The sequence below is a fragment of the Hyperolius riggenbachi genome, chromosome 11 (genome assembly GCF_040937935.1).
Source record: "Hyperolius riggenbachi isolate aHypRig1 chromosome 11, aHypRig1.pri, whole genome shotgun sequence".
Classification (NCBI taxonomy): Eukaryota; Metazoa; Chordata; class Amphibia; order Anura; family Hyperoliidae; genus Hyperolius; species Hyperolius riggenbachi.
Window position 1 is genome coordinate 60,679,556 of NC_090656.1, and position 18,364 is coordinate 60,697,919.

At 46.5% G+C, this 18,364-nt stretch overlaps 1 protein-coding gene across 1 annotated transcript in view; it reads left to right on the forward strand.

Moving 5' to 3' along the window:
- LOC137539080 (dual specificity protein phosphatase 22-A-like) overlaps positions 1-18,364 on the forward strand; it is a 144,331-nt gene that overhangs the window by 113,181 nt on the left and 12,786 nt on the right. The window contains exon 6 of the mRNA XM_068261551.1: positions 95-266. Within this exon, the coding sequence (XP_068117652.1) occupies positions 95-266 (172 nt within the window). The remainder of the gene's footprint in view (positions 1-94; positions 267-18,364) is intronic.

Here is an 18,364-nt window from a genome sequence, read left to right on the forward strand (position 1 = left end):
TTGACCATAACAGTACAATAAAAGCTAGGCCCTGACCCCAAGGAATGACCCTAGCCCTGAAACAGGCCTTTAACTATCTGTTTTTTGCCTGCAGCCTGGCCGGGGTGTCTCGGAGCACTACCATTGTGGTGGCCTATCTCATGACGGTGACAAGTCTTGGCTGGGAAGATTGCCTATCTGCCGTGAAGGCTGTCCGCTCATATGTAAGTCCAAATCTCGGGTTCCAGAAGCAGCTGCAGGAATATGAAATGACGCTGGTGAGGGAGGTAAGGAAACGCTGAAAGCAATCTTATAAATGTATAATTTGTGAGACAGGCTTACATTTAAAATGATGATATGACTCACTACACACATCACATTATTATTATTATTATTACTAGTAATAAGCCCGCTCGTTTAAGAACGGGCACTAGGGATCTGCAGTGCCGCGACCCCCCCCTCACTCCTTTCTCACCCCTGCAATGGCCGAGCTCCCACTCTCGTCCTCCTGCTGTCCCAAGTCCGCACATGGGCACTGGCACAAACGCATGGACACAGGGACATGAGAGGACACAGGGACACATGAGTTTTATTATACAGTTTTATTATACATGTTTATTTAGCATCGACATCTCCTGCCACGCTTTACAGAATTTATATAAGCTTCTCATTAACTGTCCCACAGAGAAGCTCACAATCTGATCCCTGTCACACTTGCTCTGGGCCTCACATGGTCAGAGGCATGGAAAGGGTACTCCCCCCAAAGTGCCCCCCCCCCCCCCGGCCCAGGCAAGATATCACTCACCTCCTGGCATCCAGTGACGTGAGACCTCTACCAGCCACATCTAATTGTGGTATTGCTGATTGCAGACTCTCTATGCACTTTTGTACAATCTTTACACTTTACCCTTTTTTTTACACCACCTCCATCGGCAAACTGATCTCCTGCCTGGGCAGTACCACCTATATGCAGATGACCACCAGATCTACCTCCATACAATGGACCTCTCCACCTCAACCATGGAGAAGGTATCCTCCTGTCTCTCAACCATCTCATCCTGGATGTCAGCCAGAATCTTAAAGAGAACCCGAGGTGGGAATTACTTTTACTATTGGGGCACAGAGGCTGGTTGTGCGCACTAAGACCAGCCTCTGTTGCCCCATCGTGTGCCTCCATGTCCCCCCTGCTCGCCGCTATACCCCCCGCATTGCTGGCGACACGCGGCGTGTCGCCAGCTCAATGTTTACCTTGCGCTGTCAGTCAGCGCTGCTCCCCTGCCTCCTCCGCATCGGCGCACCCGCCCGTGTCCCTTCCCTCCCGCTGATAGGAGGGAAGTGACGCGGCGGGTGGCGCCGATGCGGAGGAGGCGGGGGAGCGGCGCTGACTGACAGCGCAAGGTAAACATTGAGCTGGCGACACAGCCAGCAATGCGGGGGGTATAGCGGCGAGCAGGGGGGACATGGAGGCACACGATGGGGCAACAGAGGCTGGTCTTAGTGCGCACAACCAGCCTCTGTGCCCCAATAGTAAAAGTAATTCCCACCTCGGGTTCTCTTTAAATTAAAACCTGGATAAAATATTTTCCTGCCCCGTGCACTTTCAGCCCCCACAGGCATCTATGTCACTGTCAACTGCCTAACCTAACAGGCCCACTGCCTGGGTGTCACCCCAGATTCAGCCCTCTCCTTCACCCCCACATTCAAACCATTACCAGGGCCTGCTGCATTTTCCATTTTTGCAACATCTCCAAGATCCACTACATCTTGACCTGGACACTGTTAAACTCCTCGTTCATGCTCTCATCTCCCACCTGGACTACTGCAACATTCTCCTATCATTGCCCCCCCCCCCCCCCCTACAATCCATCAACTACTATCAGCCCAACTAATCTACTCCTCCCACCTTTCTGTCTCCATGACTCTCCTATGCAAAACCCTCCACTGGTTCCCAATGCGCTTCAGAATTAGCTTCAAGATCTTATGTCTGGCCTACAAATCTATACACAAGTACTACCCGACCTACATTTCTGACCTGGTCAGCAGATACACACCTGGCCGCCCAATGACCTCCTCCTAACTACCCCATGTGCTCCCATGCACGACTACAGGACTTTTTTTTTAAAGCTTCCCCATTCTGTGGAACTGTCCCACACTGCCCATCAGGCTTGCCCCCTCCTTCAGCATGTTTTTAAACAAGCCCTCAAAACTCACCTCTTCAAGAAGGCCTAGCCCACCTCACCTATGCCCTAACTCTGTCTGCTGAGAACCTCTTTATGCAGCCCCCCTCCTGTCATGTCACTGCCCCTCCTGTTAAATTGTAAGAGTTGGCAGCAGGGGCGTATCTGGGTAATATAGCGCCGATGGCAAACACTGAAATTGCGCCTCCCCCTTTCAGAGTCTCTTCCCCCCTAAAAACAGCGTCTCTTCTCGCTCTGTACATGTGTTATGGTGGCCTATATATTTTTGGCTCTGGATTTTGCTGAGGGTTTTTTGGGGGAAATGGCTCTTCTTATTCCCTCTCTGTCCTCTTTTCTAATACTAACACGGTCTGAATGACAGGGAGGCATGAAGGTAGGCATGGCGGCACAGCACAGTGGGCAGGCATGGCGGTGCAGCACAAGGGTAGGAATGGCACCCATGGCACAAGCCATGCCTGCACATCTCTAGATATGCCTCTGGGCAGGACCTTGCCTCCTTGTGTATCCTACCGTATCATGCCCACAGAATAATGCATACTTGTATTATTGGGACTAGTGCATGCTGTGGCATTGTGTATATTACTGCTTATTACCAGTGTTGTGTAATATGTTGGTGCTTTATGAATATAATACTGTAAATAATAATAATAATAATAATAATAATCTGATGAGCGTAGAGAATACCCGGGGCTTGTTGGTCATGTTATGGGCTACTCTGCATCATGTGATGCAATAAATCTAGCTGTGGATAATATAATGTGATTGGTTACTTGGTTGTAACTACAAACCATGCGGTGCACTTGGAAAAAATTTCACTAGGCCCCCTTTTCCTATGTTCCATCCTCCCCTGTGGTGTTGACCTTGACATCACCCCCAAGACCTGCCCCCCTTTCCCTTTGAAATGAAAGTGTATTTAGTATAGTACCCCCCAGCAAGCATAGGCAGTAACACCTCCTATCCAAAAATGCAGCGTAGTGCAGCAGAACACAAATACCTGCTCCAGCTTCGGGTTCTCACATCTCTTCTCTTTATAGCAGTCATCAGTGTGCAGCAGCAGGGCCGGGCCGAGGCATAGGCTGGAGAGGCTCCAGCCTCAGGGCGCAGTGTAGGAGGGGGTGCAGAATTCATTCAGCTGTCATTCCTAATTGTGTTTGAAGCAGAAAGAAATAAGAAAAGGGGATACATGACAGTGACTGCAAGCCATATAACTAGATATTAAGGTGTTGGGGAGGTTGTGGGCCCTGTGGCGCCTCTTAGTCTAATAGCAATCAGTGTGTGATGGGGTGGGAGGGATGGAGGGGCGCAATTTGGTGTCTCAGCCTTAGGTGCTGGAGGACCTTGTCCCGGCTCTGTGCAGCAGTTTTCCTAAATAGGACTCCTGAGGTAACAACAACAATAACAACAATAACAATAATATTTATATAGCACTTTTCTCCCTGGGGACTCAAAGCGCTGTGACCCTGCATTATGCAGTCTCAAAGGCTAGGGAAAAGAGGTGAGTTTTTAGCTTTTTTTTAAAGCTGTCCAGAGAAGGAGCCTCTCGTACTGATTGTGGAAGTGAGTTCCATAGAGTAGGGGCTGCATAGGAAAAGGCCCGAGCACCAAATGTTAAGTGTATCCTGGGAATAACCAGCTTCATCTTGTTGGCAGAGCGGAGGGTGCGTGGAGGGGCATAAAGTTCCAATAGATCCGCTATGTATTTGGGTCCCATGTGGTGTAGAGCCTTGAATGTCAGCAGGCAGATCTTAAAATTGATTCTCCATTTTACTGGCAACCAGTGAAGAGTTTGCAGTACTGGGGTGATGTGTGAGCTCCGGGGGGCATTGGCTAGGAGTCTGGCTGCAGCATTCTGTACTAGCTGTAAGGGGCGCAGAACCTTATCTGTAGATCCGATTAACAGGGCGTTGCAGTAGTCTAGGCGGGAGGATACAAATGCGTGAACCAGGGCAGGTAGGTCTTCAGCTGGGATTAGGTGTTTTATTTTCGCTATATTTCTTAGATGGAAGAAGGAAGACTTGACGACAGCTGATACCTGCTGTCTGAGTTTTAGATTTCCATCCAGGATCACCCCAAGGTTTCGCACAGAGTCTTTATACTGTACAGTATCTCCCCCAATTGCTAGTTTGAGGTGGTGAGCGTTTTGAACTTTATCCATCATGTGTGGACCACCTACCACCAACACCTCTGTTTTGTCAGAGTTCAGCCTCAGCCAGCTGGTGTTCATCCAATTTTGTAAATCCACTAGACACGCATTTATGGATGCTGATGGGTCTTGGGTGCCAGGCTTGAAGGACAGATACAGTTGTGTGTCATCTGCATAACAATGGTATCCTAAACCATAGTTCTGGATTATTTTGCCCAGTGGGAGCATGTAGACTGCAAAGAGTAATGGTGATAGTACAGAACCCTGTGGAACTCCATAGGCAAGTGGCACTGGATTAGAGTAGTGTGTGCCCAGACATACTTGCTGTGTCCTGCCAGATAGGAAGGTCTGAAACCAGCTAAGAACAGTACCCCTTAGGCCACAGTAATTCTTCAGTCGCTGGATTAGTATTTCATGGTCCACAGTATCAAATGCTGCTGACAAGTCAAGAAGAATCAGAATTGAGCAATCACCCTTGTCCCTTGCAGTAAGTAGATCATTCATTACTCGGACTAATGCTGTTTCAGTGCTGTGCCTTTTCCTGAATCCTGACTGAAAAGTATCAAAGATGTTGTTATCTGTAAGCCTGGCTTCTAGCTGGTTGGCGACTGCTTTCTCGATAACTTTTGATAGGAATGGTAAGTTCGCCACAGGTCTGTAGTTGGTTACAGAATCAGGATCTAGTGATGGTTTCTTCAGGAGGGGTTTTATGATTGCTTTCTTTAGTTCTTCTGGGAAAAGTCCACTTTGCAAGGAGCACTGAGTGATTTTGTGAAGTGCTGGCCTGAACAGCGCTGGGCACTGCATTAAGGATCCAGTTGGGCCAGGATCCAGGTCGCAGGTAGTGGGGCGGAGACTTTGAATGAGAATTCCAAAATCTTCTACACTCAGAGTGTCAAAGACTTGCCATGGTGGTACGGTAGTAGGCATATGCAACGTCCAGTGGTCAATTGATGTTGTTGGTGTAATGCTGGCACGGATGGTAGACACCTTGTTTGTGAAGAAGGCAGAGAATTCTTCACACCTTTCCCTGGAGTATGTGGTTGGGGCTTTTAGGCAGGAAGGATTGCAGAGTGATTCCACTGTGTGGAAGAGTTGAGCAGTTCTGTTGTTGGCTGTAGATATTTTGTGCGAGATAAAGTCTGATTTTTTCTTGGTTATTGCTTGTTGGTATTGTCTGAGGTGTTGAACTAGGCTAGATTTGTGCTCCCCAGTCCCTGATTTACGCCACTGTCTTTCTAGTCTGCGCCCTTTCTTTTTTAGATCCATGATGGTTTTGTCAAACCAATTAGCTTTCTGCTTTTTGGTTGCTGATTTGGTGCGCCATGGGGCAATACTGTCAAGTGTTTCATATATCGTGTTGTTGTACTGGGTTACTAGAGAGTTTGGGTCCATTTGACTGTGGAGCAGATTTGTAAAATCCAGGTTGGCAGTTATCCTCTCCGGTGTTAATTTACTCAGGGGACGGGTTTTGATTGTTTCTTTAGGGAGCTGCTTGATAGGGTGATGTTCAATAGTAAACTGTATTATGTGATGGTCTGACCACACCACTGGGGTTACTGTTATGTTACTAATGTCCATTCCGAGGTGGAACAGTAAGTCTAGCGTATGCCCTCCTCTGTGGGTAGCTGATTTTACAACTTGTGTGAAGCCTAGTCCACCCATGAGATTTATTAGTTCATTTGCATCTTGTGATTGAGTGTTATCAGCCCGGATGTTGAAGTCACCAAGGATGATCCATCTCGGATAAGACAGAGCCAGCATGGCCAGAAGTTCTGGGAATTCCTGTAGGAAAGGGTCAGCATCTCCGGGGGGACGATAAACCACTAAAATTTTGAAGCCTTTACCAGCTGAGATCTGGGCACCTATACATTCAAAGGACTTTGTTGAGCCAACATTCAGGGCCCTGAGCTGCAGAGTTGTTTTGCCACAAATTGCTACACCCCCTCCTCTGCGGTCTCGTCTTCCCTCACTTAGGACTGAGTAATTGTATGGGATGGTTGCTTCCAATGTGGGGCCCGCATTGGCATCAATCCAGGTTTCAGTGATGCATGAAAAATCGCATGTCTGAATAAGGTCCGCAATAATGGCTGTCTTATTGTTTATAGAGCGGGCATTGCAGAGCAATTCAGTGACTGCATGGGGCTTAGCAATGGCGACTGGGTTCACTGCCGGGGTGTTACTGCATCTCTGACTAGGGACATGGTAACTTCTGCTACTTTCAGCCTCTGATTTCCAGTACACATCACTAGAGATCGCTGGAAAGTTCTTTTCTTTGAATGGACCTGGGTCCCTGAAGTTGGACTGAGACTGAGTGTGGCACTTTTTATGGGCCTGGCCGCCTTTTTTACCTCTGTGCGTTTTATTTAAAATCCCTAGAGATTCCAGCAAATTAGCTTGTTTTTTTCCAATGTGAGATGCAGCTCTCAATGGCCTGAGAGATAGTAAGAAGCTGGCTGTATAGATTAACATTGCTCTTTGGGAAGGAATGGGTTAAGTAAGCTCTTCCTTTGATTGTTGTTGTTCAGATGTCACAGAACAGACATCTGAAGCTTTGTAGAGGGATGCAGAACAGCAGGCGGCTGTATTCAAAGGAAGAGAAGATGAGAGAACCCAAAGCCGGAGCTGGTATGTGTGCTCTGCTGTATCTTCCAACGGGTAGAGAGTTGGGCTCCCTTAGTCTCTGGGACCAGCTGCTGTCACGTAGATGAGAGAACCTGATGCTGGAACCAGAGCCGGGACAAGGTCCTCCAGCACCCAAGGCTGAGACACCAAAATGCGCCCCTCCATCCCTCCACCCCAGCCGTCACACACTGATTGCTATTAGACTAAGAGGCACCCCAGGGCGCCCAACACCTTAATCTCTAGTTATCTGGTTTGTAGTCACTTCCATGTATCTCCTTTTCTTATTTCTTTCTGCTTCAAACACAATTAGGAATGACAGCTGAATGAATTGTGCGCCCCCTCCTACACTGCGCCCTGAGGCTGGAGCCTCTCCAGCCTATGCCTCGGCCCGGCCCTGGCTGGAACAGGTATGTGTGCTCTGCTGCATCTTCAAACAGGTAGAGAGTTGGGCTCCCTCAGTCTCTGGGACCAGCCGCAGTCATGGAGAGGAGAGAACCCGATGCCGGAGCAGGAATGTGTCCTCCTATGCATCTTCCAATGGGGGAGAGAGTTGGGCTTCCTTAGTCTCTGGGTCCAGCCGCAGTCACGTAGATGAGATAGATGAGAGAACCTGATGCCGGAGCAGGTATGTGTGCTCTGCTGCATCTTCAAATGGGGGAGAGAGTTGGGCTCCCTTAGTCCCTGGGACTAGCTGCATTCACAAAAATGAGAGAACCGGATGTTGGAACAGGTATGTGTGCTCTGCTGCATCTTCCAACGGGGGAGAGAGTTGGGCTCCCTCAGTCTCTGGGACCAGCCGCAGTCATGGAGAGTTCATGGAGAGTAGAGAACCCGATGCCGGAGCAGGTATGTGTGCTCTGCAGTATCTTCAACTGGGGGAGAGAGTTGGGCTCCCTTAGTCTCCGGGACCAGCCGCAGTCACGTAGATGAGATAGATGAGAGAACCTGATGCCGGAGCAGGTATGTGTGCTCTGCTGCATCTTCAAATGGGGGAGAGAGTTGGGCTACCCTTAGTCCCTGGGACCAGCTGCATTCACAAAAATGAGAGAATCGGATGCTGGAACAGGTATGTGTGCTCTGCTGCATCTTCCAATGAGGGAGAGAGTTGGGCTCCCTCAGTCTCTGGGACCAGCCGCAGTCATGGAGAGGAGAGAACCCGATGCTGGAGCAGGTACGTGTGCTCTGCTGCATCTTCCAATGAGGGAGAGGATTGGGCTCCCTCAGTCCCTGGGACCAGCGGCAGTCATGGAGAGGAGAGAACCCAATGCTGGAGCAGGTACGTGTGCTCTGCTGCATCTTCCAACGAGGGAGAGAGTTGGGCTCCCTCAGTCTCTGGGACCAGCCGCAGTCATGGAGAGGAGAGAACCTGATGCTGGAGCAGGTACGTGTGCTCTGCTGCATCTTCCAATGAGGGAGAGGGTTAGGCTCCCTCAGTCCCTGGGACCAGTGGCAGTCATGGAGAGGAGAGAACCCGATGCTAGAGCAGGTATGTGTCCGCTGCATCTTCCAACGGGGGAGAGAGTTGGGCTCCCTCAGTCTCTGGGACCAGCCGCAGTCATGGAGAGGAGAGAACCCGATGCTGGAGCAGGTATGTGTCCTCCTCTGCATCTTCCAACAGGGAAGAGGGTTGGGCTCCCTTAGCCCCCCGGGACCAGCCGCAGTCACGGAGACAAGAGAACCCTATGCTGGAGCAGGTATGTGTGCTCCGCTGGTAACCTTTGGTCTTACCTGAATAGAGAGCAGATTACCCAGGGAACTTCTGCAGAGGGGAGTGACAAATCCTAAGCTGTTTTGATGCGGCTATAGGTGAATACGTCCCATTGTATTTACTGTTCTTTAATATCACAAGACATGTCAGTAGCACTTCCTACACAGCTGAGTCATTACTCCAGAACCATATTTAGTAAACAAATTACTCCTGTTTATATTTGTTTCTCTGCCGTGAAGGTCATGCTATGCTTTCAGAATCGAGACACGGGTCACAGCCTTCTGACTCAGCACTTCTCGTCTTGCTGAGGTTGGTGACAATCTGTGAGCTCCTCATGATCTCGGCATTGCACTGACTCCCATAGATCACATGAAGAGCTATCTGCTGATTCTGCTGCAATAACAGGAAATTATCCCCCCTCCCCCCATGGCATTGCACAGGCCCTCGTGGGAATACTAAATATCAGCCCCATGCTGCCCTCAGATTTTGGTAGAGTGCGCATGCATGGACTGGCAGTGGTCCCATCACTCAGCCAACCCAGGGGGTACATTCTTTGGGTTCAGGGGGTACTTGGACTTATCATAGTCAATTAATTATATTAAGTTTTGAGATTAAGGCAAGTTTCACACTTATTAGATTTTGTGTGTGTATTGTTTTTCTGAAATCGCAGCATTGTATTTCAGTGGCATCACAAATTTTTGTGCATTTGTATGTGATTTGCGTTTTGCAAGATGGCAAACCTGCTTTTTTGCATTTGCAATGTGTGATTTCCGTTTTAATGCAAGTCAGTGGGAATGCAGAAAAAATTTTTTTTTTTTTGCAAAAGTTTTGAAATTAATCAACCAAACGTTGATGTAAATTAAGTTAATTTATATTCATGGAAAAATCGCAATGTACATAAACACAAACAAAAATCACAAAACTGCACACGAAAAAAGTCAAAAGAAAAATGCCAGACAAATCGCAAAACATGGATTTGTGCAATGGGAAATAGCATGCAGAAATCACACTGGCAAATGTGAATGGCCCCTTAAAGAATGATAAATCTGAATCAGAATCTACCCAAATCTGAGGGCAGCATGGGGCTGATATTTGTTATTCCCACGAGGGCTTGTGCAATGCCATGGGGGGGGGGGGGGGGGGGGGGGATGATTTCCTGTTAAAAGAATGATAAAAAAAAAGAATGATGAATCGTATGTAAATGAACCTGAATAAGCATTTACAATTAGTTACCAGCTTCAGGGCATATTTAAATAGGATTTGTACACATTTAAAGGGAACCTGAAGTGAGATGGATGTGTAGGCTGCCATATTTATTTATTTTGAAAAAGTATCAGTTGCCTGGCTGTCCTGCTGACCCTCTGATTTCAATATGTTTAGCCATAGACCCTGCACAAGTATGCAGATCAGATGTTTGTGATAAAAACTCTATTAAGATTATCTACATGCTTGTTTCAGGTGTGTGATTCAGACACTACTGATGCAGGACTGACTGCCAACTGGTATTGTTTAAAGGATACCCGAACTGAAATGTGACATAATGAGATAGACATGTGTATGTACAGTGCCTAGCACACAAATAACTATGCTGTATTCCTTTTTTTTTTCTTTCTCTGCCTGAAAGAGTTAAATATCAGGTATGTAAGTTGCTGACTCAGACAGGAAGTGACTACAGTGTGACCCTCACTGATAAGAAATTCCACTTTTTTTACCTCTTTCTTGCTCTCAGAAGCCATTTTCTGCTAGGAAAGTGTTTTATAGTTGGAATTTCTTATCAGTGAGGGTCACACTGTAGTCACTTCCTGTCTGAGTCAGGACTGAGTCAGCCACTTGCATACCTTATATTAAACTCTTTCAGGCAGAGAAAGAAAAAAAGGAACACAGCAAAGTTATTTGTGTGCTAGGCACTGTACATACACATGTCTATCTCATTATGTCACATTTCAGTTCGGGTATCCTTTAAAAGGAAACAAATATGGCAGCCTCCATATTTCTCTTGCTTCAGGTTTTCTTTAAAGTGGTCTAACACCCAGCTTTTCAACTTTGCTTTAAAAGATTGCTTACAGCTTAGAAACTATTATGCCAGATATTTTTTTGTAGCAGAAATTCACTGAATGGTTTAAACATACATTTTAGTGTTGCATTTAGCTAGAAATCCATGTTGTGCTGAGGTATAAGCCTCGTACTCACGAGGCACAAATGTTGCCAGTCACACACACAGAAAAAAAAAAAAGCAGCGACAGCTCGTCGCCAGGTCCCTCTGTGCTGCAGCCATACACACAGCGCACAGAGGGACACAGATTCGGCGGAAGCTGTTGCCGAAGGTCCTTCCCCTCTGCCGGAAGCTCCGCTCACTGTGGGTGTGTTGCTGTCGCTAGTCCGCATACACACGGCGGACTAGCGACAGTTGCGGCAAAGTTGCGGCGAAAGCTGTAGCAGGCGATTGACTGAGTCAATCGCCTGGCGACAGCTCTTAGTAGTGACGGTTCGGGGCGCACGCGTCATACACACGGGCGACCTGTTGCCGCAACACGTGCGTGCCACGTGGATGCGGCGACAGTTGTAGCCCGTGTGTATGGGCCATTAGATACAAATGTATCTATTTACAATGTAAATAAACAAACGCCTCTCTGAGAGAGCACAGAGGGCTTCTCAAACAGGCTTCTCAGAGGTCTATTTGCATTCCAAACAAAGATACATTTGTATCTAAACCTCAGCACAGATGCGGATTTCTAGCTAAACGCAACACTAAAATGTCATGTTTAAAGAACAAGCGACACACATTTTATTTATTTATTATTTATTTATTTATTGTATTTATAAAGCGCCAACAAATTACGCAGCGCTGAACCCATGCTAACCTAGTAAGAAAAAACACATATATAAGTAGATAAATACTACTTCTACTTACATAACAGATGTATTGTACTATCCACGTAATGATTCCTGTGAATTTTATAAAGGAAAAGCAGAAAATCCTATTGTAGGCAGTGGCCATTTTGCCAAGCTAATGCAGACATCATGTCCTCCCTGACTCTTTTTTCCCCCCTCCCTTCTCTTGCTCATTGTGTATTCATTAGCTGCCCTCCTCCCAGAGTCTTTTTTTTATTTACACTTCCAATCACTGAGTCACCTCAGCCTTGCTTGTAAACACAAGTGATCAGCTAGGCAGGGAAATAAATGGAAGAGGAGGAATATATTATAGATAAAAAGTACTCCCAGCATTCAAAAGAACTCCCAGCATTCAACTTTTTGGCACTGTTTGGCACTAGGGCTAGTGCTCATAAAGTATGTGATAACTGCAAACCATAACAGCAGAAAAAGTTTTGAATGCAGGATTAGCATCTTTATCACTTAATACACTCAGACCAGTTGCTGTTAAAATTTGATTTTTATGGTTACCCATTCAGTGAATTTCTGCTTAAAAACATAACAGTTTCTAAGCTGTAAGCAATCTTTTAAAGCAAAGTTGAAATGCTGGGTGTTAGACCGCTTTAAGTAGTTCTCCTGGAAAAGATACATGTGACAAGGGGTACTTACCCATATATACATGAATACAAGTCAACATCATGTATAAGTCGACTCCAATATTCAACCCTCCTAAACTGGATTTTTTTTTTACTCAAGTATAAGTCTACCCAGCAAAGTTAATGGCTGCACTTGGGGCTCCGGAGGGGTTAATGGCTGTCCTGGATAATGTATTGCAGCCATTAACCCCTCCTGTCCCTTAAATGCAGCCAATACCTCCTCCAGGCACCCAAATGCAGCAATTATTCACTCCCCTTCCTGCAGCCCAGTATTCCCCCCCTGCCCCTTTCCATCTTAATTGTTGTGGTCAGGACTTTCTGACCTGTGTTTTCTTGGCATTTCTTTTCCTCAAAGTATCACTTACTACAGGGTAAATTGCTGCAAATGGGAATGTCACTATTAGTACACACATTACTCAGTGTGCTCAGTGTTGCCTGTGACTCGTGTATAAGTTGACCCCTATACTTTTATGAAGTGAATCAGACCTAAATTTCTAGACTTATAGTTGAGTATATACGTTAAGATAATGTTACTAACAGTAGGATGTACTTGACCAATGCATTTATTAATAAACATGCTACAGTAATGCTGAGCAACACGGCTGTACAGCACCACTGAAGATGATGGCGCTATATAAATCAACTAGCAGATTTATGCCGGTTGGGCATTGCGCAGGTTGTAGGATGGGTTACAGTGGGGGAGATTAGTACAGAAATGGGTATGGTGGATTGGTTTGATTTTTTGAAATAATACAATCAATCAAGAATATTGATTGAATTTAAAAGACCTGAAGAAAAAAGAAACAAGTTACAGTGTTTTGGAAAAGTATTTGCGTCCTTAGTGGGTGGCCCTCTCTTGGCAAGTTTTTTTGGTACCATGTTTTTTCCATTTCACTTATCATGTGACATTCAAAGGTAATTATTCAAAATGGAGCCAAGATGGTAGCTACAGCCACAGGGCTCTGGCTTGTAACTCTTTTTTCCTACCATTCCGCTGGGACCCCGGCCATGTACTACCACAGGGGCACCTTCCATCTCTCCCACACCATCGGGCAAAACCGATAGGCAGCTCCCTGGCTTCCTAGACTCTGTCTGGCTCCATATCACTGGCTCTTAGGACCGGCTTGCCACGTTGGAGGCTCCCGCTAATGACGCACATGATGCAGCAGCTACAGTAGATCCAGACAAGACCTACTTTTTCTGATGATGAGTCAGTACTTTGTGCTGATGATGAGTCGGTACTTTGTGCTGATGATGAGTCAATACTTTGCGCTGATGATGAGTCGATACTTTGTGCTGATGATGAGTCGGTACTTTGTGCTGATGATGAGTTGGTACTTTGTGCTGATGATGAGACGGCACTTTGTGCTGATGATGAGTCGGTACTTTGTGCTGATGATGACTCAGTACTTTGTGCTGATGATGAGTCAGTACTTTGTGCTGATGATGAGTCAATACTTTGTGCTGATGATGAGTCAGTACTTTGTGCTGATGATGAGACGGCACTTTGTGCTGATGATGAGTCGGTACTTTGTGCTGATGATGAGTCAGTACTTTGTGCTGATGATGACTCAGTACTTTGTGCTGATGATGAGTCGATACTTTGTGCTGATGATGAGTCAGTACTTTGTGCTAATGATGAGTCGGTACTTTGTGCTGATGATGAGTCGATTGTAATGAATAGCGGAGATGCCGCCGCGCGGTCTGGCGGCGGGGCGGCTGTCTCCACGTTCAGTCCGGCTGTTTCCGTACAGCAGCATGCGTCTGGTTTGCCTGGGCCTTCTAGTGCACTCAGGTGGAGAGCTACGCGTGCGCGCACCAGGCGACAGGACATTTATACCAGCAGAAGGGGTATCAGCTGATCAGGCCGATCAGCTGATCCCAGCTGGACTCTGGATTGGCTGACTGGCTCGGGCGGAGCTGCACAGCACTGCAGGTATATATAGACCTTGCTTGTCAGTTGCTGGTTGTCTGCCATTGCGAATACTTACGTGTGAGCACTCAGACCTCAGTCAGATCCTACAGTGTGTTAGAACCAGGTGGACCTGGGAATTTACACTTAGCAAGATTACGCTTCTGTGTCATTGCTGTATTATATCTTAGACCAGTTCCAGGGTGTTGAGACCAAGGACCTCACACCCAAGTTTAGGATTACTGTGTCATTACTGTGTTATACCTTAGACCAGCTCCAGGGTGTTGAGACCAAGGACCTCACACCCAAGCTCAGGATTACTGTGTCATTACTGTGTTATACCTTAGACCAGTTCCAGGGTGTTGAGACCAAGGACCTCACATCCAAGCTTAGGATACTGTGTTATTCTTTAGACTAGTTCCTGGGTGTCGAGACCAAGGTCCTCACACCTCAAACTAGGATTGTGCTTTATATCTTTCTTTGTACCTTATCTGCTCGTGTGTTGCCGACCTGGCCTGCCTGACCCTTCTGGCTGTCACTCATCCCTTGAGTGTTCAGTCTGTCTGTACTACCCGTGACACTATTCCACCAAGTGTCAGTTAGCTGCAAGGACCTCCTGTTCCTCAGAGAGTCCTTCCTGCAGTACAGCCAGGGGCCTCTATTCCTTAGGAGTCCTCTGGCTGCAGTACAGTCTTATTCCCAGTTTACCAGGGAATCACTGGCTGCCAGATTATCGCTATCTCCTCTCTTAGGAGATAGTCCCTGCACAGCCGAGGGCCACCTGCCCCTCAGGTGGTTCCTGGCCGAGCTGCCTGTGTCTCACGCCTCACGGGAGATAGCCTACAGTTACACCAAACACACTTCATTAGGTGTCCAGAGGTTAGTCATACTTGTATTATTGGTGATTCTGCAGATCATCAATAATCAGGTATACATCTGTATTGTTGGTGATACTGCAGATCACCATAAATCAGATTCTCTCTGTGTGCTGACACCAATCGTTACAGAACGGCAGACCGAAAACACTATGGACGCACTGTATAGTCATGTTGAAGTCCTGACCACCGCGGTAAACAATCTTTCCGGGGTAATTATGAACCAACAGACCCAGATCAATCAATTATTTGGGGCTATTCAGGAAATTCAGTTAACTATAAATACAGTGCGATCCCCTCCAGTCACGGACATTCGCATGTCCGTACCTGAAAAGTTTTCTGGCCATAGATCTGACTTTCGGAATTTCAGAAATCGGGTACTGTCTTATTTTGAGTTGAGGCCTACCTTGTCAGGAACCAAAGGGTAACATTTATAAAGACCCTGCTGTCGGGTGACTCACAAACATGGGCATATAGCCTACATGCAGAGCATGAGGCGTTATCATCAGTTCAGGAATTTTTTAAGGCCATGGCCATTATATACGATGACCCGGATATTTCTTCCACTGCTAAAAAGAAGCTCAAGATGCTCAGGCAGGGTCGTAAATCGGTTGAGGTTGCGCCGCTGTGTTTAGGAAGTGGGCTGTCTCGGCTAGATGGGGAGCATATGCTTTATTAGACTGTTTTTTGGCAGGATTGTCGGATGCAATCCATGATGTGATGATAGGACATCCTGAGCCCAAATCTGTAGACGAGGCAATTTCTTTGGCCGTGCAGATAGATCGCCGTTTGCGCTACCAGAAACAGATTCGTGGTAGGAAAGCTATAAGGTCTGTCTCATACGACTCTTCTCAACCTTCATCACCCCCAGACGAGCCGATGCAAATCGGATATTCAGGGCTGAGACAAGTGAAAAAGAGTCGCAGAAGGCCAAGAAAACGCGGTCTATATGGTGCTAAAGGGCCAGGAGAATGCTGCCGCCTGGGATTAGTCAATACCATAGGCGAGCGGTCTTTATCTCTAAACAATAATCGTCTGCTTCTTCCCTGCTCTATTACATGGGAGGGTCGGACTAGTTCCGCAGAAGCCTTTGTAGACTCCGGTTCTGCAGCGAACTTCATAGATTACGATTTCGTAAAAAAAATTGGGGATACCCTTGTTCCCACTAGACCGGCAGATTCTGGTCACTGCAGTGGATGACTCTCCGTTGCAGAGTAGTCAACCTCTTTTCCAAACCCCCTTGTTGTCGTGTTGTTTGGGGGTGTTGCATGAAGAGAAATTACAGTTCCTGGTCCTGCCAATGGTAAACTCTACTGTTGTTCTTGGTATGCCCTGGTTACAACTCCACTCTCCACAGATTGACTGGGCTTCAGGACAGCTACTGAAATGGTCAGCCCATTGTCATCGGCATTGTTTGGGGAGAGTTGCTGTTGGTACTACCAAGATACAGGTCGGAGGAGTGGCAGTGCAGTGTGCGGACAAGGAATCGGCCTGTAGTGTATGGGTAGCTTTGATGAATAGACAAATTTATCTCTAATCAGATTCAATTAGAGATAAATTTGTGCCTATGTGGAATCTGTTGATAGTTGTCAGGTCTATGGCCACCTTTAGTATTCATATATATATATTCATATTCATATTCTATCTTCATCCAGAATAAATTGCCTGAGATTATATTTTTTTCAGCCCTGAACTGAATTATTTATTTGTTTACAGTTAGCCTAAGAGTACAAAGGTATATTCATCAAATACAGTATGATGACTGTAAAAAGTTTTTTGTTTACTGTAAAATAAATGTTTTTTTTTTTTAAATTGTCACAAATGGACTTGAATAGATGAAAAGCAATAACAATTTTCATTGGTCTGAATAACTTGTACCATGTAGTGTTGAAGAATGTATTTTTACACTTTCTCAATGGAAATGCTAACAGTGTTTTAACACTGGAGTGTTTAAATGATGCAAACAGAATCTGCTCATTGATGACATGTTTATCTGTTTGACAAGAAAATAGGGTTTTGGCAAGAAAGTGTACAGTTTTGACTAATGTGGTCCATTTTGCACATAATCTGAGGTGTTGTGCTACTTGTGTGTGGTGTTGTGAAAATTGTGTGAAGTGTTTTAAAAAAAATTTACATTTTTTTTTAAAACTGTGCTTAAGCAATTGTAAAAAACTGTAATTACGTCATTTCCACTACAGTTTCTCTTTAAACAATACCAGTAAATAAACATCCCTGCTGGTCTATTTAGCTGCAGTACAGTCTGAATAACAACAGAAACAAGCATGCAGCTAATCTATACTTGTTGCATACTGTCAGAAACACCTGATCAGCTGCATGCTTGTTCAGGGACTATGGCTAAAAGTATTAGAGGCAGAAGCATTAGCAGGATAGCCAGGCAGCAGGTATTGCTTAAAAGCAAATAAATATAGCAACCTCTATATACCTCTCACTTCAGTTGTCCTTTTAGTTTAATTAATAATACAATTCCATGATAGCAGAGGTGGCGTGGGCAGTCACTCTCCAGGCTCCTGTCAAACCGCTAATATGTGACTTGAGAGTTAACTAAACTGTGGGGTGCTCAAAACTCACAAACTGGGGTGCACAAAACAGGTGGGGGACCAAGCGCACAAGCGTGCCACACCTTTCAATGCAGGACATGAATTTCACATCCTGGAATGCAGGGGGGGAGGGACTAATTAGGACTTGAAATTCATATTCTAAAATCTTAATAGAAATTTTAGGCAAAAAGTAATGTGCGCAGTTACTTACCTGGGGCTTACAGAGGGGGACACTGGGGGAACAGAGCAGCACAGAATGACGCGGAGGGACCAGGAAGACCTCAGGGGGCTGGAACAAGACCCAGGTAAGTAACTGACCACATTACTTTTTCGCTTAACATTTTCTTTAAAGTGAACCTGAGGCGGTTCCTTGGGGGGCAGATGGGACACAAAAGCATGTTCTCTGCCTCATGGCATGTCTCTGTGTCCCCACACCACCACTACCTCCCCCCCACTGCCGCGATATAACCCCCCGAAATTAGCGACAATATTTGTCGCTATGTCGGAGGTAAACACAGGGAGAGAGATTCCCTGTTCAAATCACCCACCAGGGGCGTTCCTGCAGGGTTTACTGAGCTGCCATTGGGCAGCTCTCTCTCTCTGGCCACGCCTCCTGCCGCTCCCCCGCCTACCTACATGCTGTGAGACATCGCTCTCCTTGCAGCATCGTGACCCAGAGGTCACGAAAGTGAAAGTGGGCCAGTGCGGCCCACAGGAGCGGCAGGGAGAAGCGGTTTTGGCGGCTACCTGATCCACTCAAACCCCCTCCCCCAACACCACCCCCCTCCCCCCCCCCCCCCCCCCCCGGATCAGGTAGCATATTTTTTTTTTATCCTATA